The 20,883-nt window shown below is 35.4% G+C and overlaps 1 protein-coding gene across 3 annotated transcripts; it reads right to left on the minus strand.

Moving 5' to 3' along the window:
- On the minus strand, positions 1-20,883 carry LOC593367 (AP-1 complex subunit sigma-2). 3 transcript variants are annotated; one of them, XM_030982090.1, is made up of 6 exons: positions 20,744-20,883; positions 19,394-19,572; positions 18,767-18,875; positions 17,758-17,895; positions 12,121-12,180; positions 7,301-7,360 (listed from the first exon to the last, which is right to left on the minus strand). In XM_030982090.1, exons 1-5 carry the CDS (start codon positions 20,744-20,746, stop codon positions 12,157-12,159), a joined length of 453 nt encoding a protein of 150 aa, XP_030837950.1. In that variant the 5' UTR covers positions 20,747-20,883; the 3' UTR covers positions 7,301-7,360; positions 12,121-12,156. The 3 variants fall into 3 exon arrangements, with proteins under 3 accessions (XP_030837947.1, XP_030837950.1, XP_030837949.1); XM_030982087.1 differs by lacking the exons at positions 7,301-7,360; positions 12,121-12,180 and adding an exon at positions 1-1,363; XM_030982089.1 differs by lacking the exon at positions 12,121-12,180.

A 20,883-nucleotide genomic window follows, 5' to 3' on the forward strand; every position in this document is an offset into this window, starting at 1 on the left:
TTGTTTCCTTCAAACTATTCATGAATAATGTATTTTTGACAACTTTTATCTGCTTTAAATCCATATAAGAATCAAAAACTGGAATGAATATATATCGATAATCTAAACCAATCGCAAACTACAAGAAAACATGACAATACAAACAAAACAATTTTGAATTCAATTTTGTGACTTCTAGCCAGAATACATTTTCACAAACGCAAACAAGGGACATAATGAATGCTTAGTACCATAGTATAATCTTAAAAAGTATTCTATGCTTAAAAAGCTTTGGTAATACAACAGAAATTTACAAAATGACAACACAAAAATATGTTCTACAACATGGAAATATCAAAGTCATTGATCCTTACACCTTTTCACTAATATATTTCAAATGATTCTTTCAAGAACATATATTCAGCCCTTTCTAAGATTTGAAGTTACAAACTAAATTTAAATGTACGCAATAACAGAATACAATTATAACAATGAGAATACACCCCTCCCCTATCATCAGCTTCTGATGATTGTTATATAATATTCTAAAGCTGCTGTTGATTCACAATTCTTGGTATTTAACTTCACAATTTCACTTTAAAGATATCCACTCTACAAGAATTTCAATAGCCTCACATATCATATTGAAATGCATGGTCCTAATTTTGGTATCACTTTAATATACAATTCAACATTAGTTCTATTGGCAATACAATCAGATATTGAAATGGACCAAGAGCAGATTTTTCAAGTCTCTGATTGGGTTTCCAGATCATTTTACTGATAACATTGATGACATTGTTGTCATGGGCCATGCAGTGTGTTGAATGACTCTATGAAGGTCTCTGAATCTAAACGTGCATACTTTTCCACAAGATGGCGCTGTTTAAGTTTTGTTCAGGCATGACAAAGTAAACCACCTTACAATAATATCACAGCAAAATAAAAAAAACATTTTAAGTGTAAATGAATGGAAAGTCTGGGTGAAACAAAAAGTAGGAACACATATCAAGGGCCCCCTGCAGTGCACTGTGTCATTATTTTTTGCCCCATAATTGTTTTGAAGTGTGAACTAGGCCAAGTATCTCAAAGATTGTTTCACAGGGAGGCAAGAATGAGGAGGACAGTGTGTGCACAGAAACAGTCTACGGAAGCAGATTTATAAAAATTCAGCTCATTTTAGGGGGCACATTTACATTTAGGGGGCATTTTAAAAACCAATAGACCTATACCTTACATAGGTTTTGCTGAGGGGGGGGGGGTGCTCCCCATGGCCCCGGGGTCCACTGCTGCAAATAGGCTTTGAATTGTTGAGAATTAGTCGAGGTGTCATCATCTATGTAAGACCGAGCTCCTCAAGAACACTCTTGTTAACCTCCGTCTCCTGTGAAGGAAAAAGGGAAGAAAAGAAGAGGAAATTTAAATAAGAACATAGTAGTAGTAGTTGTTGTTCCTGTTGTCGTAATTTAGTAGTTGTAGTAGTAGTAAGTAGCAGCAAAAGTTATAATCATTGTTTTTTTCTGCTCTTTTTCTAAATTCTTCTTCTTATTTTCCTTCTTCTTCTTCTATTTCTACCTCTCATTATTCTACTTCTTCTTCTTCTTCTTCTCCTTCTCCTGCATTAGTAATAACTAGTATTTGGTAGCCCACATGCACTTCCCAAAAGAGTGAATCGGATGCCGAGTCTGCAGACACAACATAATAAAATATAATTGAAGGATGCATAGGAAAACGTGTCTGGTTTGGTTTTAAAAATCTGAACTCCCTTTGAAACATGCTGATCATTAACATAGGAAGCCTTCTGAGATATAGAATAGACATTTCTTTATAATATCATCAAACGTTGAAGCAAGCGATTGTGTTGTCTCTTGAATAAATTCCCATATGTACATTTACATTCAAATATAAATACAATATAAACCTGCATGCATACCCACACAAAGCCGTAATAGACTTCAAAATATCAATAAAGCTACCATATTTCGTTGAATCCCATTTTAAGTCCACAAAGGAGAATGAAATTGTAGAGTTAGGGTTATAGTGTAGAAATTTTGCCTACGTTTTTTCATTTGGATGATGATAGAAAAAGGCGGATATAAGTCTTAGCAGAGATATGAATTTCCATTTGAAAGGCAATCTAATGAGTACAGAAACTTAAGGGGGTATTAGTAAATTTCATATATACATATTATACAGGGGAATATATATTTGTCATATACAAGACAATGTCATATGTATGTTTTTAGTGCCCACACCATCCCATAAAAGGCTTATATATACTGTTAAAAATAGTAATTTAGACATTTCTTAGAGAGTAGCTACTACTCGTCAAGGGTCTTATAAATTAAAACAAATAATTGTTTGTTAATCATGGTCTGCTGGGACTTGATGCTCAATAATCTGTTGAATTTCAAGGCAAAACGCTCACCCTTGAAATGAATATAATACATTTAATTGAAAATCAGATCCTTTTGGAACAAATAACTATACATTCATTGCTTTTCTTTCCTCAGTACAAGAATTTAAAAAAAGAAAAACAGAGACATACTAGTTTTCCAAAGGAGAAGAAAAATTGATAGACCAGGGGCATCTTGCACAAACTGTTTAGATTTAACTTAATAATGCAGATTAACTTTAAAATAGTTTCAACCAATCAGTATCACATATTTAAAGCACCAGTGTAGCACAGAAAAGGTACTTACTGGGAGGGGGAGGGGGGCACCATACAAGGTGTATAAAGTTGATGAATGGGGGATGTAAGACGGGTTTTATAACCCCCAGTCATATATCCCTTCTTTGTCGATCTCTCTCTCTCTCTCTCTCTTTCCCTTTTTTTTTAATATGTAATGCAATTAGAGAGCATGTAGCCCCTCCCCCCCCCCCCCCTCTACCCCTATCTGCATAGCTACAGCACTATCAAGATCTATCAATTTCAGAGTTGTATTTAACAAAAACTTTATATGCAAGAGGTCCCAGAATGGAGAATCTGCTCAGAAAAAAATGGTGAAAATAACCAGGAACCCACACATACCAATCACTCAGATATAAAGAAGGTAAGAAGCAATTGAATAGAAGGTTTCTAAATTTATATCAAAGAAGAAAGCAGGAAATTAAAAAAAGGAATTTTCTACTTGAACTTACATTTGGATCATACACACGCTACACAGAGAAAGGAACGGAATAAAATAAAAGTGAAGAAAAAAATAATACATGCTACATGTAATTATAAAAGAAAATCTAAACAAATCAAAATAGATGTCATTTATTATTAGATGCATTAAGTAAGAAGGGTGTTAAAACTAGAATTAAAAAGTACCTTTTAAGAATTGAATCGAAAATAGCTTTCAGCAAACCAAAACAGCTTCACTGCACACTTACACAATGTACATGTTTATTGTTTTCATACCGTTAATGAAGCATGTTTAATTGAAGAAAATATACAAGATTGTGATAAAGATTCCCTTAACGATGTTTCCTGATTAGGCCCATGACTGTTTGATTCGAGCACAAATGAATGATTAGAATGTGTATTGAATTAAAAAAGCTGCACCCTTTTTTTTACAGAAAATTAATGAATCAATGCATAAAAAATTGTATTACATACTGTAGATACAAAATGATGACAAGCACTTAATAGCATGATAAATTGATCACCACTTTCATTACTTACCCACGTACCAATCCATATTTCTACCATCAACATTTGTTCATTACTATGACATCAACATACTATCGTCAAGGTAACCAGGGTTACCGGTATGTCCATCATCATCTCTTATATCATGAACATCAATTCAACAACACCAATAATATGGACAAATTTATAATCATTACCAGTATCTCGTCTCCACAATCATCACTACCAGCATCACTATTATCACATCATTACCATTATTATCATCCTCTCATCATCATCGTCACCATCATCATCATGAACACCATCATCACCATCATTGTCATCACCACCCATCATCATCACCATTATTATCATCCCCTCATCGTTATCTTCATCACCATCACCATGGTCACCATCATCACCACCATCACCATTATCATCACCATCATTAATCATCAACACCATTATTACCATCACCATCACCATTATCATCGCCATCATCATCACCATCACCATCACCATCACCATTGTCATCATCATCACCTTCATCACCATCATCACCTCCATCATCATCATCATCACCACCATCATCATTTTGCATCATCAATCACAATCATCATCTTCATTTTCATCTTTGAAGACAAGCCCTGGGAGGGTGGAAGAATCTCAATCATTGTACCAAAGCATCCAAAATACATTTAGTGCCAATATATTTTAATGATAAGGCAGTAAATAATGTTGAAATGAAGGCACAGATCTTTTGAATAGCATGAATTGGTCAAATTAAAACGCCAATGTTAACACTTCTGTCACCCATAACATTTTTGAAATAGTACATTTTCAACAATTTAATCTTGATTGAATGAACTGACAAACATATGTCTAACAATGGAGCAAAGTACCACAGCATACATGTTACCCTCAAGACATTATTGTAGAAAGCATCAGAAGCATGTTTACCCTGGATTGGAGAGTGTAAATTTAAACAAATTCCTGACAAAACACTGTACTCAGGAGCATAAAAAGCGTCCTTATCCAAATTCTATTTTCCCCTTAATTTTTTGTGTTTCTGGTGTATTGTTTTTTAGAGACTTCAGGTGGTGCCCAGTCATACCACTGTGTGTTCATAAAGTCTTCACAGCTGTGGGCATACACTCTACAAATTATGTAGTGCCTACAAATAGTACATCATTTGGGTAAAAAGAAGAAAAAAATTACCCTTTGAAGGTATTCTACGATACCATTTAATACAAGTGAAAAACAACCATAGATTACATTCACCAATTTCACTACAATAACATCAAATCTGGCTAGGAAGTAGTACTGCAAGGCAGGAATGATATGATTTATACATCACAAGGTCTGTTTAGAGCCAAAAGGGCATTAAATCAAATCATAACTCATATATTTTAACACAGAGTCAATGCCCTTCTGACTCTGAACAGACAATACTAAAAAATAATTTACCTTGCATCATAATTATTTCTTTGGTCATACTCAAGGCAAATTAAAGCATTGTATGCCTACCATAAAACTTAACACCACTTCTTTAGTTACATTTTCCCTATATCTAAAGCGAAGATCTCGGTAATTTGCTGGAAAGGCGTAGTTCTAGTAACTAGTACCAACACAAAATATGATGAAGGCTAAAGACATCATAATGGAGTTCAACTGCATACTTGTGAAAGATTTGCAAAAATTTACAAAAAATGCAGACATTTACAATGATTACAACCATCAACAACTTAAATGTTTGCCTACACATAAGGCAATGTGAGTTAACACCAAAAAAAAATGGTTTGTAAGGGACTATCGCACCCAATATTTCCTTTCTCTCCTGTTCATACAAACCAAATACTGTAGTTTCAAATCTCCATAAAAGCTCACCTTTGCAACTTATGGATTTTTATTTGCATGGTTGAAAGGTGAGAAACACACTTTACAATCCCTTGCTCTTGTAATATATATTGCTGCCATTTTTTGTTATCATAGAAGCTACACAAGGTAATGAAAGACCTTTAACTAAATCACTACTAAATACTAATAACATACCGTAAACAAAACAAAACAAAAATAGAAATTAATGTCCCCTTCTATCAAAGACAATAGTAAAATACATCTTTACATGATCAACACTTTTTGCACCATACATGTACATGTAATCATACACAATATCATTTTTAATTTATAATTATAAAATAAATATGTTCTATTCAATATAATGTGCAATAGAATTAATTTGATAACTATCTTTAAGCTAAAACATCAATATTCACTTCAATATTTTCACCTGTGACAATGACATTTAGTTGCTGCTAACACGTAATGAAAGACTAAATCATAGATCTGTTGAAATATATGACAATTAGCATTCTCCTTATCCTATCATATTCTACATGTCTGTACACCTAGCTCAAGTCTAGCTAGCTGATTGGTGTTTGAGTCATAATGACAGTCAATTAGATCTTGAGAATAGAATAAATGTTGAAGAGCACAACGCTGACTTGATTTCTCCATTTCTTCACATTTTTCATGGTTTGTCTGTTTGGAGCCAGAAGGGTGTTAACTCTGGGTAAAATTACAGTCAGATCTGTCTATAGCGACCGCCCAAGGGAAACACAAAAATTGGTCTTTGTAGACAGGTTCCTTTAGTACATGTTTCAATGAGAAACCATTTTCAAGGGAAACAAAAAAATGTGGTCTTTGAAGACAGGTGGTCACTAAAGCAGGTTTGAATGTATATGAGTTAATAACGCCCTTCTAGCTCCAAACAGATGCTTGAAGAATTATCCATAAAAAAAAAAATCATGATGAAGAAGTAACATGAAAGATTGTTTTTAGTTAATGTCAGTGGCACATGGTAGAGTGGAGAAGAGAGGTGGTTGACATTCATGCATTAGCACCAACAATGAGCACATTGATGAAAATTGCAATCATTTTGTCATAATTCCCTCTTTTTACATCTTTCCTGGTACAGCATTTTCACATTGACATAGACAGGCAATGCATCGACTGTTCGCAAGAAGGCCGTAACAGCTATGTATTGTCAATAGCAGTAAGGACCTTCTTGCGGGTAGCCGATGAATTGTAACTTAGAACTTAGCTTACATGCATTTTCATTGTTTACAGCACAGGGGTGATAGTGAGCACTAAAAAAAAAATAGGTTTTTTGTTTTCCCCTCAACCACGCCCCCCTTGAGTAAAAAAAAAAAAGGCGATTCGCGGGGAAAAAACGGCATCTAACAACATTCCCCCCTTTCGAGTAAGAAAATTGGGAGAAAAAAATAAGGCAAAATAGGGAAGAATAGAGAAAATAAGGGGGAATCAGGAAAATCAGGATAAAAAAGGGAAGAAAAAAAAAAATCAGGTAAAAAAAAAAAAAAAAAAAAAAAAAAAAAATCTTTTTTTTTTTTTTTTTTAAATCGGGAATAAAAAAAAAATCGGGAAAAAATCGGGAAAAATAAAAAAAATCGGGAAACCGATTTAAATCGGGTTTTTATCAGGCCTGCAGCACCAGCATTTGGTCGTTAGAGAACTAATTCTAAATGTACCACAAGAACCTGTATACAAAGACCTCTAAACTTAAAAACTGCTTTGATTCTCCCTTGGGCGGACTTTCTATCCAGGTTTGACTACATTGTACAGCTAGCAGGGCAAGCAGGTTGATAAGGAGGAGGAGAAGGGGGAGGAGGAGGAGGTTGAAGGTTGAGTAAGGAGCTACAGAAAACCCATTTCTTCCAAGGCATTGCGGGTCGCCTCCAACTCCTACAGAGACAGACAAGGAGACAGAAAAACAAGAGGGAGAGTGTCAGTCACATGGAATCACGAGAGGGTCATGCAAGCGGGGGTTGGAGGCAATGGGAGGGGGGAGGGTCAGGCTGGGTTGGATGGGGGAAGGGTCAGGCCGGGTTGCTGGGGGAGGGAAGGGGGGACTACAATTATTCCTTTAAGCATAGAGGGTGGGGACAAAGTGTTGTAAGGGTAATTGTTTACATGCAAGAGAGAGACAAGGAGACAAGGAGGGAGATTGTCAATCACATGGAATCACAGGAAGGTCAAGCATGGGGGACAGGTGGGTGTGGCTGGGTTGGAGGGGGTCAGGCCAGGTTGGGTGGGGGGCTATAATTATACCTATACGCAAAGAGGGTAAGGACAAAGATTTTTAATTGTTTAAAGGGCAAGTTTTTACTAGCTAGAGAGAGACGAGACAGAAAAAACAAGAGGGAGAGTGCCAGTCATATGGAATCGCAAGAAGGTCAAGCAAGGTTGGACAGATGGGCGAGGTTTGGTGGGAGAGGGTCAGGTTGGGTTGGGAGGGGGCTACAATTTTTACCTACATGGTTAAGCATAGGGGTGGGAACAAAGTGTGTTAACTTGCGGAGTATAAGTAGGATGGAAGTAACTTTTTTTTTGGGGGGGTGGGCTTTGCTACCTACATACATGCATATATTATGGGCCATGATACTATAACAAATTTAAGAGTAAGTAAGAGTGGGAGGGAGAGAGCATTTAACTTAAACAGGCAGACACAAAAGACTAAATGGAGTGTTGTCACTTGGACGGAAAGCCAAACTTATGTGTCAAGCATAATGGAACAGGGTGAGGGAAGGGGGACAAAGCTCATGCTTTCACAGTTTCAAAGGAGATGGGGGGGGGGACTTCACTGTTTACAGAATGACACAGAATAGAAAATGAAGGGTATTGTCGTTCAAACGGAATGACAAGAGGGGTTTTGAGGGGAACCGACTACTTCGAAATACACAATTTGAGGTAAAGATTAGGAGGAAAGGAGAAATCATTAGGGAGGTGGAGGAAGAAAACAACAGGTGGTGTCTTGTTGTTAATGAAACTATAAGAGGAGCTTTCTACAGCGGTCTGTGGTACAGCAGCAGTGTTAGGAAGTCACAAGGAGAAAGCATTAAAGGATTTAGAAACATCTAAGTTAAAGGAGGATATGCACATGGATCTGATTGATGAAAATGAAAATCTATGCTAACCCACTGATTTCATTCATGATTTTCCTTTGAAAATAAAAGATTTATATAAATTTATCTCACTTTTTTTCGTATGAAAAAAAATCCCCAACCCTAGGGGATAAAGGAACCATTGCAGAAGTGAAGAGTGTAAGTTGTAAACTCTGTTGTACATGAGAAGAAATCAAGAGAAGATATTGAGTTTAGGAGAGTGGATAGCAAGACGTTTTGGTTCGAATTCTACCAATTCTGTTAAACCTGATCCTGGATCTAAAATCATGTTAATGAACAAAGGAAATCTTAAACCTTAGACTAACTTTTTAGTCCCTCTGATTTTCACAAAAGCCTACCAGTATCGGGTTCAATTTGATAACAATACTGCCCTTTCAAGTTTTAACAGGTACATGTATGAGGAACAACAGAGAGGCACAAGACAAGAAAAAGTATGGGTAAATGGCTGCTACCATGATGGAAACTCAAAGAGAAACATGATTCCTAGGAGAAGGATAATTCCTTGGAGGAGAATGATACTGGGAGCAGTCTCTCTCAAGATGAAAAGAATGCATCTTACAGGAGGATGAGGACATGGATGAGGTGAGATCACATCGGATGGAATATGGTAGACATTACGTGTTTGACATATTCTTTCACACAGAGCTTATGCCATTCTAGCCCTCAGTAGAAAATAACTTTTTTTCTTTGAAAATGGTAATGAAAAGCTAAAAATCAAGAATGGTTCAAGTCTGATCTAACAATCTGAATGCTATCTAGCAAACTAACAATTCATTACATATATGAAAACCATATATAATTCTATACAGCTAAGCTATTGAATTCATATTTAATTATCAAAATGTCAAATGATACAGTCCAAAACATCAAAAGTACATGTTCTTTCTTACAAGATACACGTACATGTACATTAGAATAGAAAGTATGGAATGAATATATGGAAGATGGTTAGCACACACTGCTGAATCAAAACTATTTAGGTGATAACTGGAGAATATTGACAAAGTTAGAACCACATTTAAGCCACTGCATGAGAAAGCAAAGAAAATTTGCTTTGAGCTAAATTTTTGGAATGAAGAGCAATACGCTGTCAAGTTGTTAGTTACTATTCCCACCAGTGATACAGCAAAAACACACAAAGATATGATGTTGTTAACAAGAAAAAAGTATCAGAGCAAAGTATTAAATATTATCAAAAATATACACAAGAAAGGAGGAAGATGCTCTTTTACATAAATTCAGAGCAGTGCTTTATACCATGTACAAATGTAGTTAGTTGCCTGAACCATTTTGGTTTGCCCCAGTGTAAATGTTAGTAGTGACACTACCAGGTAATTTAAAGTTGCATGAGCTACCCCACTTGAAATTGAAGTATTGAAAATTGAAGTACACTTGTGAAAATTTTAATGCATGTTAACTGGTACATACCGGTCATATACTTTTACTTGTTTTTGTACAAAATCTCTTAAAGAACTTTCCACTGCTACAAAATCACTCATTGCTCCAAGTCAATCCTTTAGATGTTTCTCATCCATAAAAAGTGTACAATGTTTAGGCTTGTACATGTAAATCTTCCACTATGACAGTTTCACTCAGGTTGTGTGACAAACAATATTGGTTTCCCCAAGACCTTGGAAAATGCTGATATTAACCTCTATTCGTTTATCTTTCTGCACCTTGGTTATAAATATGATAAAATTTGATAAGGGCACTAGGTGAGAATCATTTTATTTTGCAACATACAGTGTATTATGTTTGGAGTCAAAAGGGCTTTAATTCATATCATTTTACACAGAGTTAATGCCTTCTGGCTCCAAACAGATGATATACATGTATGTATAGTGTCACTGTGATTACAAATGAGAGATTAAATGTGTATCTCTACAATGATGTACACTGTAATGTTACTTAAAGATAAACTTGAGTTCTGGTAATGCGATTGCATTGTGAAGGAAAAGGTGTGGAATCGATCAGAAAAGTTGATCATATAGCATGTAAGTAATGGTGTGTAATGCAAGGTTCTGGAGTAATCAAAATCATCATGAATTTGGCAGAGTCTTGGTAAAGTTACAATCACTTACACAGAAAGATGTATATGGGACAACACACATGGTGTCGGGGCTAGTACTACCCTGATTTCCTTATCTTTCTATGCTCATTACTCAGCCAGTATACATTTTCTTCCAAAATTGTTTGGCACATGACATTTATTTGTAATCTTGAACATTCAGTGTAAGTTTTGTTAGATTCTGTGAGAATTCATTTTCTTTTTTTACCAGAACTCAAGTTTATCTTTAACTTCTTACGAATGACAATTAAATGACGATCAAGTACAATAGAGGTGAAGTAATTCCTTTCAACATTCATACAATTCTTTTCATAGCTTTTGTGCAAAGTTTAATAATCATTCAGAACCATCTAACAGAAAGGCTTAACAGGTGTAAGCTAGTATATTTAAAAGAAATATTAGTACTTTGCTTGGTAGTTTTAAACTTTTAATAGTGCTCAGAAAACCAGTGGGTAAAAATTAGGATCGAAGTTGAAATGAAATGTTAGTTAAAGATGTACTTGTATATATTAATTCTGAATATTATGGGAAGCAAAGGAGTTTTTTTTGTAATTATTCATTTATTAAATAGGTACTGGTTACTATTATGCAATGAATACAGAGTCATTGCTTGATATTGTATTCCCTGAGATAATTATCGTTTTTTGTAATACATTTGTGACAGCTAAATGCAGATAGATGTAAGACAGTTAAAATTCAAATATACTTCCAAAATGGTTAAGGCTCGTTCAGATATGATATAAGATGCGGCAAAACGGGAGCAGATTTTTTTTTTTTTAATGACGTAACGTGTAATATGCAAACACATTTCTCGATATCATAACTTAGAGCTCAGTGAATAAGCACAAGTGTAATTTCTTTGTTGGGCGCAGTTGCCTTTCATTTTACACTATTAAAAAACGCTGCTTTTTTGCGGAAATTTATCGCCATATCTGAACAAGCCTTTATTCAGAGGTCATTATTCCACAGTACAGGAGTTGAATGGGTGAGTATTAATCATCATCTTGCTTCATTTTGATATTCAAATCAGCTAAGAACAGAAGAAAAAAGTATAATGTATTGATCTTTGAATGAGAAAGGACACACCTTCAGATGTACTTGATGGATTTTAAAACAATGATAAACAAAAAGACAATGGAAGATTTGTATGAATGATACGGCACCACAAAAAAAAACGCTTTGTATGTATTTATTAAAGATTAAGCCCCTTTCTTGCTGCATCAAAATGGTGGAAGAAATCTAAAGGGTCTCCAGAATTCCGCCAGAGGACTTGCCAGTATAGAAGGAACATGTATGCATTCTGAAAACCATAAAGGGTCCCCAGGAATTCTGTCCCAGTGATGGCAGTAAGAAAGGGGCTTTCCTCAAAGGGGCTTTCCCCATAGTTCTGACTACATGTACATGTAGATATTTTAAATGGAGAGGATGAGTATAAGGGGTGATATATACATGGTATCCACTCATTTCCTTACTTTGCTGGTTACTTGAGAAGGCATTTGCTCCAAGGATCAGTTAACTTCATAAAAATCAGGCTACGCACATTGTTGCAAAAGAGATGGAGATAAAAATTGTGTTATTTCATGAGTTAGCACGATTGGTGGAAGCTTTGATGCATGGTTAAAAGGCAATCCAACCCAAATAGACAACTATTCTATAAAAAAGAAAGCAGAAAAATCAGAGAAGCAAAGTAATGAAAATTTCAACTAAATCCGACTACATATTAAATTAAACAAAGTTATGATTTTTTTTTTAAAGTTGTAATCACTATACTTAAGGGCACTTCAAATTGGCTGAAGCGGTAATATCAACGTGATGTAGTGCCGGACTACTTTCCCTTCTGTTTCAACATATAAAATGAAAGTAAAAATATTCTATTTTTTTCTTCAAAATTTCGATGCTCAGGAGGGTCTTTACTTTTTGAGAGGAGCTACAGGTATAATAACATGCTATCTATCAAATATTTTGAATGGTTCCCCCAAGGGAAAAGGAACTTACAAGAAAAACAGAAATTAATTTTATTTTTGTACACAGCAAATGGGAGAGTTATCCACATCCTACATCACAATCCAAACTGAACTACCAATTTGAGATTCGCATAGACTTAGTGATCTCATATTTCAAACATTCATAACTTCTTTACAATTGGTCCGATTCATTTCAAACTTTTGCCATTCTATTTCTGTTATTTTTCTGCTTTCATAATAATCAACTTATTACAAGGGTTGGATTGCCTTTTAATTGGATAAACATACATGTATTTTCCCCCTGTAATTTAAAAAGAAAGTGACTTGGTTCACTGTAATCTAAAATGAGAGGAAAACTTAGAATGACATGTCGGCCTGACTCCCATGTGCTACGGGTTCAAATAACCGGATGAAGCAAGTAATAATAATAATGGTGGCTTCTTATATGTATAGCGCTCATGTCCGTCACACCACGACACTCCAGGGGGGCGTTTCACAAAGATCTTAAGTCAAACTTAACTTTAAGTTGGACTTAAAATTTATGGAGAGCCATTTGTAGCCTTGAAATAGAATGTATTCAAGAGCAAAACATGAAATCTCCTTGATAATAGAAAATATGAATGATTTGAATCAACATTTTTTGCCTTCTAAAATAACTTTTACAAAATATTTTCATAGATGCCAACGGCTTTCCATAATTGTTAAGTCCAAATACCAGATAAGCTCAACTTAGGATCTTTGTGAAACACCCCCCTGGTACTCCAGCATCATTACCCCTCATAGCCGAGTGGCCAAATATGCAGCACTCAAGCATACCAGGGACCCATTTACATGTGGGTGGAGTCCAATACATTCATTCAGTATGTGTCCCACACATGTACATATTACAAAGAATAACAAATAGTGAATAGACGTAAGGTTATAATGAAAAAAAGTTGGATATTTGGTCTTATTCATGCTGTAGAGGAGCAATCAACTAAAATCTTTGATGTATTAATCAATGTGTGGGACAATGTATGTTGTATCACTATACAATGTACATGTACATGAATTACTCATTCAATCAAAACTCACATTAATCAACATTTGCCAGAATTGACCATTAGATATCTTTAAATTAAATGATCATAAATATAACCCAAGTCCGACCCTGCACTACAACATTTATTCTCTCTTCAGCTCAAAACTCAAGACTACATTCTTTAGAACTTGACAGTACAACATTAATACGAATCTTCTGAAGATACTGCTGAAGATACCTAACAATGCAACTTTGATGGAGAAGAGGGACGAGGTATACAATCTGCCATTCCTGTGTGTTCAGATATTCACAGATTTTTTCACATAACCACAAATGAGTGATGGTATCATTATCCCCCGAAATAGTAGCAGTTTACAACATTTTTTCATTTTCCTAAAGTGTGGCAATGATTGTGTCTGTAGAAGTGTCTGGGTTGGAATTTAGCTGCTCTTCATCATGTACAGGTATGCACCCTGTAGCTGTATGGAGTTGCAGGTTCAGCAAAGCATCAGACTTTGAATCTATTAGAGGAGTCATAGCAGGATGTAACGTCCCCTTGAGCCTATAGAAACAGCCATGCCTCTCATAGCAGTCAACATATCTATATCAATTTCTTAAACTACAAGTACAATATACAATCAGGGTGATCCACCAGAGTTTAGCTTAGCAGCAACAGCAGAGATGCCAACCTCTTGACACAAAAAAACAGACTGAGTATCCTAAAAAATCAGATTTTGGAGAGAAAAATCAGATTTTCACGAAAACTCGACACTACCAATGGCCGGTTGGCCCCGGGCCAGTAAAATTTCAGAAAAATGTAATACTGGTATGTACAGTCAAGAAAAATGTTTGCTCTTTCATCAAAAATTTTAAAGAAAATGGTAAAGCAAAGTTTTTGTTGGGGCTGCAGGGGTTTACTTGTTTATGTTTTAATGCGATTCCGTAATTTTTATGGGTATTCCAAAAATATATTTAAAAAAAAAAAAAAAAAAAAAAAAAAAAAAAAAAAAAAATTTGTTTAGTTTTTTTTGTTGTTGAAAAATCATATTTTAAGAGGTGATATCGTATTATCGTATTCCACTCTTATTATTGTACTAAATAAGATTAAATCGTACTGGTTGGCACCTCTGCAACAGGATTGAATTTGAATTGAACATGTTTTTGAAGATCAGTGACAGGTTTGAATTTTTAATGCAAGTAGGTTTGAATTTTTAATGCATGTAGGTTTGAAAATCAGCACCAGGTTAGTATTCAATGATACCCAAATCGTTTCTAAAATATTAGTTCTCAAATTTGAGTGAAAATGCTTCAAAATATACGGGTTAGATTGCACTGTAGTGAATCTAAGAATCGTAGTGAACCCAAGAACCTCGAAACCCCGAAGCAAGCTCTAGAGCCTGGCAACAAGGGGCTGTTTGCTTCTCGAGTTTTCATACATCAATTTCATACTCCTTCCTCGTTCCAATACGTGATCCAACTTCTGTTTGTGGACCGCCCAGGGGGGTGTTTCACAAGATCCTGAGTTGAACTTATCTTTAAGTTGGACTTAACAATTATGGAAAGCTGTTAGCATCTTTGAAAATATTTTGTAAAAGTTATTTTAAAAGACATAAAAATGTTTATTCAAATCAATCATTTTTTTTTTTAGGATAGGGATTTGATGTTCTGGATCTGAAATTTATAAAAAGTCTAAAATACTTCAATTTTCGCTTTTGAATTTATTTTATTTTAAGGCTACAAATGGCTCTCGATAATTTTTAATTCCAACTTAGAGATAAGTTCGACTTAGGATCTTTGTGAAACACCCCCCTGGAACTACAAAGTGAATTTCTCCTTTCTTCTGGCTACCAACATAGTCAAAACTACTGCTGCCTGCGAGCCCCATGACGTCGGGGCAAGGAAGCTGGGATCCGGCACTAAAGTCTTGATGGTGCAAAGCTTGAAAGGAAGAGTGTGTGTTTTCTCACTCCTAAGCACACTAAAGGAAATTTGTTTGTTAGTAAAGCACACCGAGAAAGCATAGTCTCACAGATTTTTAAAGTGATACCCTTTGAGAAGCTGCCGGCTAAAGACGAAAAGGGAACATGATATAATTCTCGGAAATGTCTCGGTACCTGGTTCAATTGATCATCTGTTATGATTATATCGGTCTTTCCTCTTAGTTCCAGCTGTGGTATAAAGAAATTTGGAAATTTAATCCATTGCACATTGCAGCATAATTTCACCAAGAAATTGCTCAGCTACTAAGAAGTTTCACGGGAGATGAAGATATCTTTCACACAGTAAATAAGATGAACTGCCGCAAGGAACAGTCACCACATGCTCCTTCTACACTCGATACCCAACCTTAGTACAACAAAACATTACTTCTTTCAAAAGTTAATTCACATTTTGTAATCTTATTTTACGTGACTAAATCATGTTAATGTACCGGTAATCATAATTCCTTTTCATAAGTTTCACCAGCCTTCAAGTTGCATAGATGTAGATAATGTTCATGTACATACCATGAAATTTATCATTATACAAAGTTTTGGTGCGAGGTCTCTTCCTTCTTACTTTTATTTTTTTTCTTTTTGTTGTTGATAAATGTGATTACCTCAAGCAAAGTAGTACATCAAACCATCTTAATGATGATCAAGAAAAGCTAATCACCATTATTACCATACTATTACCATCACTAACATCACCACTACTACTACCATGATTGTACCATCATCATCACCACTACCATCATTATTACCACCATAATCATCATGATCATAACAACCATCATCACCATCATCATCACCACCACCACTACCACCATCATCATCGCTAGCATCATCATCATCGTCATTATTACTGTCAGCATCAAAATCACCACCATCATCATTAACATTGATCACAATTTTCATCATCATTATCATCATCATCATCGTCATCACAACCACTACCACCATCACCGTCATCATCACTATCAGTCTAACTCGTAACACCACAAGGTGGTTTTCATCACATCTGTTTAGAAACTTGCATACATGTACATTATTTTGGCTAACTTCTCTCAGGACCTCATAATATTAGAAGAAAAATTAAATATGTTGAGAAATCATATCAAGGGTCCTCATACAGTCTGAGTGAGATGTTTACCATATTTCTTCAATCCACGATCTAATAAACATATTCAAATGATTTTCAAAGCGACAGAAATAAGCCCCATTCTAACAGGATAGTGCTAGAAATGATGACGGCACCTTCACCCCAAATGAAGCCTTTAATTAGCTCAGGATGAAACCCATTTGAATGAAGATTTAGCCAAAAATAAAACGTTGGGAGTCATTTCGGGATGCTGATACTGTTTGGCAATTCCCAATGAAAAAAATAATATATATTTTCTTTCTTTATTTCATTAGTTTTTTATTTTATTATTTGTGTGTGACAATTGATTGTGTCTTTATCATGAGAAGCAGAACACAATCTAAAACAAACCTGCCAACCTTTCAAAGTAAACATTAGGAACAGTCATTTTGCATACTTTTTACACAGATGTTTTGACAACAGAGAGAAATCTAGGATGATGGATCCATAAAATTAGTTTGATGGCCAAAAATAAGAATAATTCCTCTAAAATAGGAAGGTTGGCAACTAACTGTAAAGGCTGCATTATTTACTTTTTTATAACTTTTACAAAATACAAAGTTATCACTTGACTCTAAAATGGTTACATCCCTTCAGTGGGGATATAAAATCAAGGTAGGCCATACACAGTATCACAAAAAAATTCAGTAACCAACCATGTAGAAATGCCCCATTCTCTCCATTATTATGAGCAACCTACTACCTTGTATTCATGTGTATATCACATGAGAACCAAAAGGGCTTTAACTCGGTTTGGAATAATAAATATGAGTTAGAAGGCTCCTCTGGCTCTCAGCAGACGAAACAAAGGTTACAGCTGCACGCATAGTGATATTACACTGAATCAAAAATTTTAAAAAAGAAATGATGATGTTGCATGAATAATACAAACTATAACCAAACAATGATATATCCTCAGCAGCATCCTTATGACCAGAAAGGAAAATCATAGGAAAAGAGTGAGCGAGGAATTATGCAAATTAGAAATGCTATAGTGGACATACCTCTGACAATAGATCCTGTGCTTGTATCGCCTTGAGGACGTTCTTTTTACTCGTCTCCTGAATCTCTCCGCCTAGCATTAGCTCGTCGAGCATGAAGTAGGCCTTCTCAAAGTTGAATATGATGTCTAGCTCGCATACCTGTAATGATCAAAGCATTGCAATGAAAATGACTTATTTCTTCACAATCAGTGGACATAATTTTGAACACAAATGTCTGTAGAAACTTTCAGTGCAGTAAAATTAATAAAAATGTATTTATATGTATATAGCCCATTTTCCATATGTTCAAATGCGCTTTACAGTATGTTGTTTAAAACAGAAGAGGTGATTTTTGTATATTTTGTTATATTCCACATACTAAGAATCTTGCTCTACGATTGGTCAAAAGTAAATCACGTGATGAAAGATAGTTCGCCCATCATTGATGGGAGAAGAAAAGTTTGTTGCACTGTGTAGATAGTAGTACTATCTACACAGTGCAATACACTTTCACTGAAGATAGAAGTACTATCTACACAGTGCAACACACTTTAATTGTATACGCTGCGTATTGCTCTCCACTTTATGCGCTTTTAGTGGTAGTACACGAACTTTGGCCACGCGCGAACTAAATGGTCACACCACCATACTGCATGCACTGTACGTATCGTACACCGTTTGCTAGCTGTTAATTGATGACTTGTTGCTCTAAAATGACGGAAGAAGTGAAATGTTTCCGATGTAATTTATAAAGCAAATAATCACCTTTTGGTTTTAGGTGATGGCAAACTATCACTTCCTCGGCGATCTGAAAGTATACGCTATCTTTCCTCAGCTTCGCTTCGGAAAGATAGCTACATCCAGATCGCATCGAAAGTGATAGTTTGTCCCATCACCTTCACCAACGGTAGTTATTTGCTATATTCCTCTTTTTCAAAATGAACAGAGCCCTTTTAGAGAATGCCAGATTGCAGATTGATCTAAATTGCCAGATCACTGTCACATCGGCTGGACTATAAAAGATACTTACACTACCAAAGTATTTATCCAGAAGCTCCACGTATCTATGGATGATCTCCAGTGTCAAGAGTTCATTGTCATTCTCTTCAATGGCACAGCAGAAATAAAGACTGGCATACCTGAAACAAGAATTGGTGAATTTGAATGCAATCCGATAAAAAAAAAGGATAAAGTTACGACTTTTTCTGAAAGTTGTAATCACTATGGGTACGGGCTGTTCAAATTGGCTGAATTGGGAATATCCCTGTGATGTTGTGATGTCATGGCGGACAACTTTCCCATTTATTCAAACTCACCAAATGACTCAAATTTGATTTAAGGTCTATTCTCTTCAATAATTTTCTATCCATGATAACTTTTGAGTAGTGCCCCAAGGAAGAAAAACATAAACTAGTGATATCTTTGTACACGACAAACGAAAGTTATACGAGACTACGTCACAATCTACTGACTGAACTGTCAATGTGAGATTCCCATAGACTTAGTGATCTGATATTTCAAACATTCACAACCTCCTTATCATTGGTCCGATACATTTCGAACCTTTTCCATGCTGTTCCTATCATTTTTCTGCTTTCATACAATTGAAATTATAACAAGGGTTGAATCGTCCTTTCAATATCCAATGAATACTTACCTCTTGTACACAATTTTATAATCTCTCCACTCCAAGAAATTGCACATTTTGGGTTTTCTCGTTAGTACTGTTGCGATGAGTTCCCTTGTTATCTTTTTCTTTTGCTTTTCTAGATGCGGCGTGTACCATTTCTGCAGACGCAGCTTGCCTTGTCGGCTGAATAAGAGCATAAACTGAAGCTGGGTTGAGAGCAAGAGAAAGAGATGAAAAGTTTAGAAGAAAATCTCCTAAAATAGTAGAAAATGGTGCTGACATAGTAGTATTAAGCACACATAGGAGCATCACTATCCTGGCTGTGTAGTAAAAGCTGTGCATTTGATTCTCAACATATTTCAAACACCACTGTACAAAACTCAACTGATTTCACTCAAAATCGGTACTTTAGTGACTTAATATTGAAGACATTTTAGGTACACTCTCTCTTTAGAAATTAAGATTTAGAATATTAGGGATGATATCAGATTAAGCATTGGAGGAATTAAAAAGTCAAATGTAAAGCGCTTCATGTATGGTGGTGTGACCAAAGTTCGCTATCTCAAAAAATCGGTAAGCTAACGAAAATCTGATATCCCCAATGGAAAGAGGAACATAAAATTGCCCGGAGGTGAAATTTTCTTTAGAATTGGGTACGAAATTGTGAAAATATTGACAAAAGATTGGCAAATTTTGCAATATTTTGCGTCCGTTCCGAAAAATGATCAACTTACCGATAAGAGTCTGAAAATCTTCAATTTTGAGAGCAGATTTCCTCAAAATTGTAAGTAAAAAGTGGTACTAAATGATTGTAGGCCTATGATATCTTGCCTTGCAAATTATGATATTAGATCTACCTTATTTTTGATGGATCACACTTTTTGATAAATCAACTGTAAACCCCTGTGCGTAAAGATAGGTCTCGTTGTTTTTATGACTTTTTTAGATGCAGCGGGCACGAACGATCGGACATCAAATTTTTAGATCGCGATATCTCCGAAATCCTTCGACAATAAATTTTATAGTACAACCAATCTGTAGTAAAAACTTTGCCGTCCATTTGGTAATAATTGAAATAAATAAATATGTGTAGAATATGAGAAATCATAGTTCGAATATCACATTTTGTAATATGTTCTAAAATGTCCGCGAACTTTGGTCACCCCTTCATATAATCATACATCGTTCAACAGAGCCGAGCCAGAGCCAGAGCGCCAGCGCCAGCGCGGCAGTTCACACACAGAGACCAGCAAGGCAATGGCAATTATGACTGAGCTCCATCAGCTCAGTAGGGGCGTAACACTACACTAAAACAAAAATCGTGCATAATTTCTTACAAATACAACAGGCAAAACCTAAAATATAATGATTTCTTACCATAATACTGATTGAGGGTGTACTCTCTCTTAAAATGATTTAAAACTGGGGATGTTTTGCTCGTAACATAGTAAATTTGGCGACAATTTAGGAGCAGATTTCAGATTGCAGAGCTGTGCTAAATTATAATAATATTGACG

Source organism: Strongylocentrotus purpuratus, unplaced genomic scaffold (genome assembly GCF_000002235.5).
Source record: "Strongylocentrotus purpuratus isolate Spur 01 unplaced genomic scaffold, Spur_5.0 spur5_scaffold_12, whole genome shotgun sequence".
In the NCBI taxonomy this organism is placed as follows: domain Eukaryota; kingdom Metazoa; phylum Echinodermata; class Echinoidea; order Camarodonta; family Strongylocentrotidae; genus Strongylocentrotus; species Strongylocentrotus purpuratus.